The sequence below is a fragment of the Prionailurus bengalensis genome, chromosome A2 (genome assembly GCF_016509475.1).
Source record: "Prionailurus bengalensis isolate Pbe53 chromosome A2, Fcat_Pben_1.1_paternal_pri, whole genome shotgun sequence".
In the NCBI taxonomy this organism is placed as follows: domain Eukaryota; kingdom Metazoa; phylum Chordata; class Mammalia; order Carnivora; family Felidae; genus Prionailurus; species Prionailurus bengalensis.
This window is the reverse complement of record NC_057348.1, coordinates 163132873-163145726: the sequence shown is the minus strand read 5'-3', so window position 1 is coordinate 163145726 and position 12854 is coordinate 163132873. Positions and strand designations below refer to the sequence as shown.

The following is a 12854-nucleotide window of genomic DNA, read 5'->3' as shown; positions in this document are numbered from 1 at the left end:
CCAAGTCATTAATACTCCTCTGCAGGGAGGAACCCTGTTCCACGGCCGAATTTGGTATGTGCGTTACCATAGAAATAACGTTCTAAAGATAGTAGTTGAGTTAGAATTCTCTGCAGTGTAGTGTGTAGAACCTATTTAGGAAAAGTGCTCCGTGTCCCTAATAACTGGATCGCAAGTGAACGTTCGGAGAGCTCTCCGGGAACACCGGCCCTGCCCGCCTCCGATCAGCAGCCCTTGAGATGCCGTCATCGTGAGAGACGGTGCCGTGTAAGCATCAGGTGAGGGCTCCGGCCTGGCCCCTGTCTCCCCCAGGAGTTGCCCGTGTGTGGCCTCCTTTAGCCCCTGGTCCAAGCAGCCGTCCGGTGAGCAGGCTGACCCAGGCCCTGCGTCCTTCCAGACACACTCTGATACCAAACCCACAGGTGAAGCTGTTTGCGGGCGACAAGGGACCGCAGCCGGGACCCACGCTGCTGGGTGGGAATCAGCGGCAAGAGGCACTTCGAGAAGGCATCCGCTGTTGGGTGAATAAAAGCTACCAGTGGTGATTCAGCAGCCAGTGGACACGGTCCTCCATCAAGGACGCGGATTGGCCGTAGTAACATTTTCTCTTCAGCAGTAGCTCCTTGTCACACGTGGACCGTCCAGGCAAACCTACGTGTGCGCGCGCACGCGACTGATGAATAAATGATCGGTTAGCGGTAGCTATGGTTTTTTAGCCCCTTATTTTCTATGGGTTGTTCATCTCTTTCAAAAGTCTTCTTGGGTCTGAAGGGACAACAGGAGAGGCTGCTGTGCTGAGAAAAACGGTAGCGCTCCCGCCAACCCGCCCGGAAAGTCACAAGCCAGATGCGTGCAGATACCCGTAAACGTGTTGGAATGCTTTTGTTCAACGTTTTGGAAGTACGCACAGGCACACCTCAGGGACCCTGTGGGCTGGGGTCCGGACCCCTGCAGTACAGCGAATGTCACAATAGGGCGAGTGGAAGGAAGGTGTTGGTTTCCCGGTGCACGCAGGGCACGTTTGCACCACACATTTGTGGCGTGTGACGTGTGCCCCGGCACCGCGGCCAAAACGACAGTGGACACACCTCCGTGAAAAGCGACTTTATTGCTGAAACGTGCTAACCACCGTCTGAGCTTCCAGTGGGTCCTAATCCTCTTGCTGGAGGGGGTCCTGTCCCACGGTGACGGCTGCTGACCGGGCAGGGTGGTGGGCGCTGAAGGCCGGGGTGGCTGTGCAGCGTCTGAAAATAAGACAGCGGGGACGTTGGCCGTACCGGGTGGCTCTCCCCGTCATGAACGATTTGTCTGTGGCGGGCAGTGCCGTTTGATGGCATTTTACCCAGAGGAGAACTTTCCCCGAACCCGGGTCTGTCCTCTCAGCCCCCGCCGCTGCTTCCCCGGCCAGGCTTCCAGAACGTTCCAAATCCCTTGTGACCGTGTCTTCGAGGCATCTCCACCGGGAGGAGATGCCACCTGAGGAAGCCGCTTTCTTTGCCCCTCCTCGTCCGTCCAGGTTTCATCCTGAGATGGTGGCGACCTCGTCCCCTCTAAAGGCTCCACTTCTGATCCCAGTTCTCTTGCTGTTTCTACCGCGTCCGCAGTGACTTCCTCCACTGAGGTCCTGAACCCTCCACGTCCTCTCCAGGAGGGTTGGAATCACCTTCTTCCAAACTCCAGATTATGTTGATAATCTGATCTCTTCCTGTAATCACGAACTTTCTTAATGGCTTCTAGAACGGTGAATCCTTCCCAGAAGGTTTTCAGTCGCCTTCAGATGCATCTGAGGAGTTCCAGGCGTGGCAGCTGTCGCATTGTGACCCGTGTTTCTTAAATACTAGACTCGAAGGCCGAGGTGGCCGCCTGAGGCACGGGCTGCAGGGTGGCGGGGGTGGCGGCAGGCACGAGCACGACCCTCATCCCGTCGTCTCCGTCAGAGCTCTGGGATGTGACCGGGTGCACCGCCAGGGAGCTGCCCCCTCTTGAAAGGGATCTCTGGCTGAGCAGAACTCAGTAGCCAGCGTCCCCTGCTCAGTGACCGTGCTGGAGACCGACGGGCTGCATCGTGCGTCGTGCGTTCACAGAGCGCAGGCGGAGCAGACCTCCCGCCGTTCGTGGGGGCCTCGGGTTTTCGGAACGGTCACCGAGCCCCGGCTGCCGGTCCAGGTCACTGCCGCGTCCGCCCCCGACGAGGGAGTCAGCCCCGGGCACGGACTTCTCTCTGGCTCTGAAGGCCCGGCTGGCGTCTTCCGGGAGAAGGCTGTTGTGTCTCCACCGAAGGGGTGGGTGTCGTGCGGCCCCCGTCATTCGTTCCGGCCGCTTCGCCCTGCACTTGTGTGCTGTGGAGACGGCGCCTTTCCCGGAACCTCCTGACCCACCTCTGCCAGCTTCAGGCTTCTCCTCTGCAGCTGCCTCACCTCTCTCCGCCTTCACGGAGTCGGAGAGAGTCGGGGCCTGGCTCCGGATTAGGCTCTGGCCTCAGGGGACGCGTGGCTGGTGCGACCTTCCGTCCAGACCCCTGCAACCCTCTCCATACCAGCAGGGAGGCCGTGTTGCCTTCTTACCACCTGTGTTCCCGGAGGAGCACTTTTTTTTTTTTTTTTTTAAGTTTACGTATTTATTTACTTAAGGCATGTCTACCCCCAGCGTGGGGCTCGAACTTACAACCCAGAGGCCAAGAGTCGCTCACTTTTCTGACCGAGCCAGCCAGGTGCCCCTGGAGCAGCCGTTTATCTCAAGGATTTTTCCTCTGACTTCACAGCGGGGCTCGCTGTTTGGTGAAAAGAGGCCCACTCTGGACGTGCCTTTGTCCCACCGGGCTCAATCATTTCTAGCTTTTGATACAAAGCGAAAGGTGGGCGACTTTCACCTGAACACCTAGGGGCCGCGGTAGGGTTGCCACGTTGGCCTGGTTTCAAGAGTGTTGCATCTCAGGGACGAGGGAGGCCCGAGGAGACGGAGGGAGAGATGGGGGCGACGGCCAGCGGAGCAGTGGGCACACACACATTTATCGAGTCGCTGCCTGTGTGTGGCTCACGGTGCCGGCCAATGATTACAGTAGCGACCGAGATCCCTGATTGCCCTTACAGGTATCGTCGTGAAAAAGTTTGCAACGCGGGGAGAATTCCCAAAATGGGACGGGCACGCAGAACGATGCCGTTTGGAAAACGGTGCCGGTAGACTTGCCTGAGCCAGGGTTGGCACAGACCTTCCAATTTTTAAGAACAAAATCACCCGCAAAGCGCAGTGAGCGAGGTCCGCCCGCGTGACGGCAACACACGCACCTTCACTAGGACACACGTGCGTTCTCTCTTTTAGAAACGTTAGCACTGGAACCCCTTTCTTTTCCAAATTAAGTCCTGCGTATTTAACACTTAGGACCTGGAACACAGATTAGAAGTGGGCGGCTGTGTTTGTAGGGGTCTGGAACGTTCTCCTAAGGCACGGCAGAGTACGGGTGAGGATTCCCTGGGGGGTGGGGACCACCCCTGCTGTGTGCAAGACAGGCCCGGCTGCGACGCGCTTTGATGTTTCATTTTCCATCTACCGACAGGTGCCAAACAAAAGGAGACGGAAACCGAATGACCGCTGTGAGTGGAGAAGCCCTCGTAGGAGAACTTGAACAAAGATTCTGGGTCACGCTTTGCCTCATGAACACTGACCGTGTTAGAAGACCGTAAAATGGCTAAGAATGTATAGCAGGGTTTAGCGATGGGTATTTTTTCCAGTGACGTTGAAACTGAGCATAAGAAACAGGTTTTATGTGTTTGAAGATTCAGCCTTGCATTAAAAGACTGTTTTCAGACCTTTGTCTGAGCGATTTCAAATGCTGTATGTTATTAAAGTGCACTGTGTCCTGAAATTTTTTATTATTTTTCGTTTCAAAGAATTCACTGGTCTGTAACAGGTAATATGACATAAGGCGAGCGCATGGCTTCTTCAGACCTAGTGCCTTATGTCGGAACACGTGATATGTCATCACTGCGGCCCGTGGCAGCTGGAGCCACACGGTGCTGGGGCGTGACAGTCTTTGGACCTTTACCAAATCAGTTTTGTTCTCATTAGATCTGTCAAGCCGTTGTAATTTGGATATAAATCATTACTTTGTAAAACTTCAATGGCAGTTTTACGTTTAAGTGTCTGTTCTGAACTACAGTGTAAACAAAACTGCTTTACAACAGCTTTATTTATTTTTACTTTCCTGCAATTTTTTTTCTTTTTTTTTTTTTTTTAAACATCCTGGTGGGTAACCCTCCCCATGCCCGTTAATAAACCATCGGTGGTTATTTTTAAAAGGCAAATTTCTCATTTAAGTTTGGATCTGGAAAGCGTAGGACTTCTAAAATAGCCACTGTTAGAGTGGAAAAGCCGAAGTTTCTGAAAGCACGGGTGAAAACGTGCTCTGCTAGACTGGGAACAGGCGGCGGTTATGAGCAGACAGAGTGCCGGGAAGAGGTCTATTTTTTTCTTGTGTACTGAAACGTAAAATCACAATGTTTGTACGGCTGCTGTGCGATCGTCCGTGTAAATTCTATTGTGGCACATGCAATATGTCATGTGGTTGAAGAGAAACCATGTTTCCTAATGTAAGTGCTCTGAAAATGTCCACACTGTATATATATATGAGTATAGTTTGATTTTTTTGTTGTTGTTTTGGGGGTTTTTTTTTTGGCAGATTGAAAGATTAAAGTAAATCTTATTATCGACCATTTTGTTCAGGACGTTCTTTAAAATACCACGTTTCGGCACATATTCATTACAAATCTGCATGAAGTTTCCCACATAGAGATTTCTTCCCAAATGAAGGAGAATGTGAATTCTCGGATCCCTTTTTCCCTCATCCGAAAAAAACAAACCTGGGGAGCCTGGCTGGATCGATCGGAGGAACGTGTGACTCTTGATCTCAGGGTTGTGAGTTTGAGTCCCGTGTTGGGTGTACAGATTACTTAAGAATAAATTCTTGGGGACCGCCTGGGTGACTCAGTTGAGCGTCCAACATCAGCTCAGGTCATGATCTCGTGGTTAGTGAGTTTGAGCCCTACATCGGGCTCTCTGCTGTCAGCACAGAGCCCGCTTCAGATCTTCTGTCCCCCCCCCCCCCAACTCATGCTCTCTCTCAAAAATAAATAAAAAACATTAAAAACATAATAGGGGCGCCTGGGTGGCTCAGTCAGTTGGGCGTCCCACTTCGGGTCAGGTCATGATCCCACAGTCCATGTGTTCGAGTTCCGCATCGGGCTCTGTGCTGACAGCTCAGAGCCTGGAGATTCTGCCTTCAGATTCTGTGTCCCCCTCTCTGGCCCTCCTCCACTCACACACTCTCTCAAAAATAAATATTTTAAAAAATGTTTTTAAATAATAATAAAATCTTGGGGTGCCTGGGTGGCTCAGTCGGTTAAGCGTCCAACTTCGGATCAGGTCGTGATCTCGTGGTTCATGGGTTCAAGCCCCGCATCAGGCTCTGCACTGACAGCTCAGAGCCTGGAGTCTGTTGCAGATTCTGTGTCTCTCTCTCTCTGTGCCCCTTCCCCACGCACGCGCGCGCGCGCGCACACACACACACGCTCGAAAAAAAATTTTTTTAAGAAAAAAATAGGGGTGCCTGGGTGGCTCAGTCAGTTAAGCGGCCGACTTCAGCTCAGGTCATGATCTCGCGGTTCATGGGTTCAAGCCCCGCGTCAGGCTCTGTGCTGATGGCTCAGCGCCTGGAGCCTGTTTCAGATTCTGTGTCTCCCTCTCTCTGACCCTCCCCTGTTCATGCTCTGTCTCTCTCTGTCTCAAAAATAAATAAACGTTAAAAAAAATTAAAAAAAAAAAAAGAAAAAAAATATTTTTGAAAAAACCTTAATGACTCACACCCTTTCTCTCCATTATTAAATAGAATACATTCAATTAAAAGTCGACCCGCAGATTTTCTTACTGTCACTTTTCATTTCCTAGTTAGGCCAGCTGTGAGACAGCACGTGTACACGTTTCCCCATAGAAACAACCGTGGTTGTGACTTAGGTTAATGGTCATATTTGGGAGAAAGCAAAAACAGTCACAAAGCTGCTAGAACCCCAGTTTGGAACCTCAAAACATCTGCTTTCAGCCCGCCCCAGGTTTGTGAAGCACCCATGAGTCTGCTCAGACTCCCATGTGCCACACAGAGCGTATTCTGTGTACGTTCCGCTTCAGAAAACCGCGTGGGGCCATTTACAAAGAAATGTGCTACCATTCTCTCTTCCCACGAGGCACACTCAGTCTGGCGGGCCTCGGGCAGGGTAGGGTAGGGTAGGGTCGGGTAGGGTGGGGCAGGGCTGTGTCACTGTGCCAGGCAGCAGGGTTTGGAGCGCACCTGCACCTGTTAGGCACCAGCGGGAGTGGGGCGGCCCCTTCTCAGACACAGGGCTGTTGCCCAAGAGCATCTTGTTTCCGGCAAGTGATAAAGACCGGGTTCTAGGAAGTGTGCCCTTCTAGAAATAAGGAGAAGTGGCACTTCCAGAATCCTAACGAAGAAAGGATTCTAAGGGAAAAGCCTAGCTTCCCCGAGAAAAACCACCCGGGAACCCCTGCTGGATGCGCCCCAGGTGTTTGCAGCGGCCCGTCCCCTCAAGGCTCCCAGGGCCCCCTTGCGTGGCAGGCTCACCGCGCCACCAGTGCCCACGGACGCCCTGGCCCTCGGACCAACGAGGAGCTCACAGCCCCCAAAGGCTTGCGCACAACTGATGAGTGATCAACGTGAAAGCAAGAGCGTAAAAAACACACCACACCGGTTCCGGAATCGGAGAGGGCATCCGTTCCGTTTCATATTCTAATCTCCAAGGAAAACTGGATGGACTTACTGAACTGATGACATTTCTTACGTTTTCCTAGAGAAACATTTGCGTGAGCAGACCATCCTCTTTAAACCACTGGTTCTCGGCGGGAGAGACTGTGGACCCCGGGGGACACTTGGCAAAGCGGAGACCCTTTCACTCGTCACCACTGGCGGTGGGGATGTGCCGCTGGCACCTGGTGGGCAGAGACCACAGACCCTGCGAGCGAGCCAGGGCGACACACAATGTGCAGCCCAAGATGTAAGTGAGGAGGTTAGAAACTCCGCCCCGAACAATTACAACCTTCTGGGTATTTTTGATTACCTTCGTTACTTCCTAACTGAATCCATCTGTCTTTGGGGGGAGGGGGGGACACCTGAGCAGGCAGCCTTTCTGGGACAGGGGACAATCCAAACAGTCCACAGGTAGATTTCAGGGCGCTTACTTCCAAGGCAATTCTGCCAAAAAGAGAATTTTGCTTTGCAAACAGCACTCTCGGGAGAAAATTCGAACCCGCAGGGAAATACTTGGAAGTTTCTCTGTTACTTTCTTTTCATAAAGAAACCAAGAACAGGTTCCAAAATTGTTTTTTCACCTAAAATTCCCTGTGCAACTGGCAGGGTTGTAAGTCTACATAAAGAGCATGCTTGCAACAGTCACAGGAAACCCCTAAAGTCCCCTCGCCTTGTGGATGTAGCCCCATCTTATTTCTAGAACTTACCACACTGCACATTTACCTTTAGATGCCAGCCTAAGCCAGGGTATAGTAAAATTAATCACGTGGCTCCCTGCGTGGCTCTCAAAGACACTGAGGATCCTCCCCGCAGGGAGGTGGGGAAAACGCCAGATACCCAGTTCCCTCCAGACCCCTGCTGGACCTCCACCTCCAAGGAACTTGCTGGTCAGAATCTGAAGACTCGACAAAACACTACTCTGACTTCAGCTGTGCGTTGCCCTCTCCGGAAAGCTTGCGTCACAATCACCTGCTCTCACTGGGGACCAGAGCCTGAGGGGCGCCTGCTTCTGGGAGGTTGGGGACGCAGGATGAGGCTCCCACCTGCCTCCACTGGCCAAAGTCAGGAGCGTCTCGCCCCCTCCCGCCGCTCCGGCCAACAGATCACCACCGCAACGAATCGAATCGGAGAACGCAGGTAAACAACTGCCAGGTGTCACTGGCGCTCATTTGCCACAGGCCATTTGCCTCACCCATTCCAGCCACCGGCCCTCCCGGCCCCAGGGAGAGAGGCTGCTGACGCTCCTCCTCCGCGTGAACTCTCCCTCCCAGCTGAGCACAGGAGCCTGAGAGCAGGCCCTCCCTTCTCATCTCTTCCAAACTGTGCTGCTCGGCCTGGGAGAACCACGCAACGGCCCAAAGCCACGCCCAGGGCTGCTCTCGGCCACGGCCTCAACTGCAAAGACCAAGGGGGAACCTCCAACTGCGGCCCGCGAGGCCTGGCCACTTCCGGGCGGGCCAAGATCTGGGGAGGGTGGGGTACCCCCGCCTCGTGGCCCGTTGCAGCCTGAAGTCCCCGTTGCTTTGGCAACCCTTTGGATACGCCCCCTGGCCCGCAAGACGCCCCGAGCTGTGGGGTCACCTCCCTTCCAGCCGCAAGGCCTCCCCACTGCCTGGCGCAGAGGACGCGGAAAGGGTCACACTCAGGAAACCCTAACCTCTACCTACAGCCCCAGCCCCCCAATTCCTGTCCAGCCAACACCGCCATCCACCCCTCCCCGCTGCTGGGGACTCACCATCTTCAACCACGACGCGGAGATGCTGGCCACCTCTGAATCTTCTGTGAGCTTTTTAAGCCTCCTCCTCTCCACCCCGCCCCTTGAAAAGACAGCAATAAAGAGGCCGCGTTTCTGGCGGCTTCCGAACGCATTCGGATTCAGAGGCCCAAAAAGCTGACCCTCCCGACATCACAGCCGTTAAGCTGCATTTTTAAACCAAAAATCTCATCATCTCATTTCACTGCTCAGAAACGATCACAGGCCCCCCCCCCCCCCCCGCCCCGCCCCGCCGCAAAGCCCTCCCCTCCCACTGAGCCTCCCACTGACTTGCTCCCTGTCCTTCTAGAAGCTCCACGCCTTCCACACCTGCCCACCGGCCTGAGCTGGTCCCCACCCCCTTTCCTCACCTGCAGATACTCAACTGCTCTCTCAAGGGCCAAGTCAAATGGCCCTCCACCTGGAGGCTCCCAGGACTCCCCCCTTCCACACCCGCCCCCCGCCCCCGCCAGCCGGCCGATGGATGCCTCCCTCCTCTGACAGCACAGGCTATAATTCCGTGGGCCTGTTCTGCCCTGCCTCCTTCCTGGATAGTGGAGGGCGGCGCTTGAGGCCACCTGGCATCTCGGGTCAGAAGATCTGCTCCTCAGGGACACCTGGGTAGCTCAGTCGGTTAAGCATCCAAACTTCAACTCGGGTCACGATCTCGGGTTGGGGAGTTCGAGCCCCACGTCAGGCTCTGTGCTGACAGCTCAGAGCCCAGAGCCCGCCTTGAGTTCTGTGTCTCCCCCTCTCTCTGTGTGCTTATGCTCTCTCTCTTTCAAAAATCAATAAACATTTGGGGCACCTGGGTGGCTCCGTCGGTTAAGCGTCCAGCTTCAGCTCAGGTCGTGATCTCACGGTTCGTGGGTTTGAGCCCTGCATCAGGCTCTGTGCTGATGGCTCAGAGCCTGGAGCCTGCTTCACATTCTGTGTCTCCCTCTCTCTCTCTGCTCCTCCCCCACTCGCACTCTGTCTCTGTCTCTCTCAAAAATAAATAAAACCTTAACAAAAATTTTTTTAAATAAACATTTTAAACATTTTGTTAAAGAAGACATGCTTCTCGGTACTGCTGTGCGCACCAGGAAACTGTTATAAAGTCCCTCACCTTTCTTGGCTTGGCTCTTCCCTTGTGCAGTTACTGAGACGGAGAAATACGCACATACCGTTACGCGTAAGCGTGCTCCCCGAACGCTAAAAGTCTCGCAAATGTTAGTAGCAGGTGTTGTCCTCACGGGTGCAGCGGTCACCTGAGTCCCTCAGGGGAACGATATCCTACTCATCTCCATACTCCCACACTGGCACACCTCCGGACCTGAGAGGTGCTTCGGGAATGTTCGTCCGACGTTTGATGAGCGGTCGGTAAAGGCCAGTACATCCAGGAGGATCTTGGGGCTGGTGACACACTCCAACCGTGTGACGCTGTTCCCCTGCGTGGCCAGGCTACTTGATGAAGGTGGGGAGACACCACAGGATACGGGGCATCATCTACGAATCCAGAGGCGGCCCTCTTCTCCGCCTGTAGCTTTCACAGGTGGGTTCCTACCCAGGGAGGATGCTGGAGGCAGGCCCCCGAGGAGCGAGAGCCCTGCTCCCTTTCTAGCACAAAGGACACTTCCTTCTCAGAGGAGGGGATGCGGATACCCACGGACCCCCAGGGGGCCCGCGGCCACCGGAGAGGGCCGGCAGTCAGAGCACAAGAATGGAGACAAAGACACCCACGCCTGCCCGGAGAGAAACACGAGGCCGGCTTCAGGCGCGGGGAGTGGAAGAGACCAGAGACGCGGGCACCAAGCCAGCCCCTCGCGCCCGCATAGATGGAACAGAGGCTTTGATAAAACTCACTCCTGAGCCTCTTAAAATCCAGAGGCAGTCCTTCCAGGGTATTTTGAGAATTCCCGGCTACTATCTCTCTGTGCCCCTTGTCCTCTTTTGACAGCTGAAACAATTTCCAGAAACGTCGCCCCCGCGAAAACAGTGCGGTGTGAAGGACGGCCCCTGGGCTAATTCGTAATCACAAGCGTCAGGTGGAAGGAAGGGACAGGCGGGTGGCCCCTGGGTGGGAGGTCTCCAGCAAGCCAGCCTGGAATGAGCAAACTGGGGTGGCCCCCAAGGCCCACACTTCTGCAGCCCCTGTTACTTTTCAGAACCGCATCAAAGAGAACAGTTGCTTAGTCCCCAGTGAAGCCTTGGGCTTCAATGTCAATTTGTGTAGCAACTATTACACTGTGCACACAGCACCACCACGGGCCGGGCACCGTTCGAGGGGACCGGGCCACACCACGAATCTCTGCCCGCAGGGGCTTACATTCTATCTAGTGTGCTGCGAGAACATTTTAGAACATCACCACGGCACCTTGAGGTTGTTCTCTCGCTTTTTTTTTTTTTTAATTTGCTTATTTTGAGAGAGACACAGACAGCGTGAGTGGGGGAGGGGCAGAGAGAGAAGGAGAGAGAGAGAATCCCAAGCAGGCTCCATGCTATCGGCACAGAGCCCGACTCGGGGCTCGAACTCACGAACCGTGAGGTCGTGACCTGAGCGGAAAGCAAGAGTCGGATGCTTAATTGAGCCACCCGGGCGCCCCTCAAAGCCCATGCTCTTAATCCCAGTTCTAAACAGCTATCGCCAGCTGAATTGTGTCCCCCCCCACAAAGATCTGCTGAAGTCTCCCCCCGACCCCGGTCCCTGTGAATGTGATCTTATTTGGAAACAGGGTCTTTGCAGACATGGTCAAGTTAGGTGAGGTCACACTGGAGGAGGGCAGGCCCTAAACCAGTGACCGTGTCCCTTGGAGAACAGGCCACACAGAGAGAAGGCCACGTGACAGCAGACGCAGACTGATTAATGTGACGAAGCTAGGTACTGGGAAGGTGCTAGAACATTAAACGTGGTTTTAAAGTCTTTACCAACACATTTTTATAAAAGTATGCCATTTGCTTTCCTTTTAAAAGCAATTTTATCGTAACCCAGACATATTAGAACTGAAATACACGGAAGGAAAGGTAGAGCTGAGCGTAAAAAAAAAGCAGACAGGAGGTTTTTCAAATGGCGACCGACAGAGGTCCATTTTCAGGGGCCTTGAAATGCATTGGTTGGAAATAGGGCAGGCTACTATGATTACCACGTTGAAAAGAAAAGTCTTCAAAAGTAACCATATGATAGATTTCAGACATCTTGACACAGCACTTAGTGATGAATAATTGAGATCTGTTCCTTACACCTTATGCACCCGATGGCTCTATGTGTTATGCCATAAATTCCTTGACCCAACTGCTCTTTTTTTTTGAAACAGGCTTTTTCAAGAACTGTAAACAGTGTTTAAAAGAGCACAGTGTGTACTTTTTTCTATTATTTGCAAATCGCCTGGAGGAAGAATGCTCCCCACCCTGTTGGTGACACTAAAGCGACCGCGTGAGCCAGCGGGGAAATGATGGGACCAGCCTCGCCTGCAGCTCTGAGCCCTCCTGCCGACCCAATGCCACTTTCACCGGAGGGTCACAGAGTCACTGAACACTGACCTGGGGCGGGGGGGGGGGGGGGGGGCAGCCCTTCTCCTCCAGCCACCATCACTTCCGCTTAGCCTCTTGCTCGGGCCCCTGTGAGCCCCCAACCCGGCCGTCCCTCACCGTCTACCCCTCGATGTCCTGCCTCCTTGTCCAGCCTGACTCGACTGTCCATTGCAGACACCGCCAACCCCTGCCCCTGTCCTCCTGCGAAAGCCCCAGCTCTGGCCGGACCTTTGCCCCCCTGCACTACCCCGCAAGGCCCCCTCTGCCCTCAGCTCCTTCCCTCCTCCCCTCCCCACCCCCCCACACACAGCTCTGGCCAGAACCCCCCCCCCCCCAGTGCATGGCTCCCAGCTGACTCCCACCTTGCCCCCTACACTCCCCCCACCCTGGCCCCACCTGCCCCCACACACACACACACACAGGGCCCTGGCCGACCCCAACCTGCTCCCTCAAGACCTTAGCTGGCCCCCAGCTGTCACTTCTCCACGTGCTTAGTTTTCCATCATCTACCATTAATTCATCCCCAAACTCTCTGCAACAAACACTAATCTCCTCGCCCTGAGTTCAAAAGCATGAGTTAACCCACCGGTCTTCCTTTTCTTAGGGACCTCACTCCTGGGCCCCTGCTCTCCTCCTGCCTCCAGCGGGACGGACTAATGACTTCTAGACCTGCTGCCCAGCCAGATGTTTGTCAACGTTATTCTTTCCAAGATGAACATTTTACTTTGTTAATAATATTTAACTCTGTTTTCTGTATCTTTTTTTTTTTTAAGTTTTATT

At 53.9% G+C, this 12854-nt stretch overlaps 1 protein-coding gene across 1 annotated transcript in view; it reads left to right on the top strand.

Moving 5' to 3' along the window:
* The window catches only part of PRKAG2 (protein kinase AMP-activated non-catalytic subunit gamma 2), a 260976-nt gene extending 256270 nt beyond the window's left edge, over positions 1-4706 (top strand). The window contains 1 exon segment of the mRNA XM_043589972.1: positions 3554-4706. Within this exon segment, the coding sequence (XP_043445907.1) occupies positions 3554-3585 (32 nt within the window). The 3' untranslated portion in view covers positions 3586-4706.
* Positions 4707-12854: the final 8148 nt, after the last annotated feature.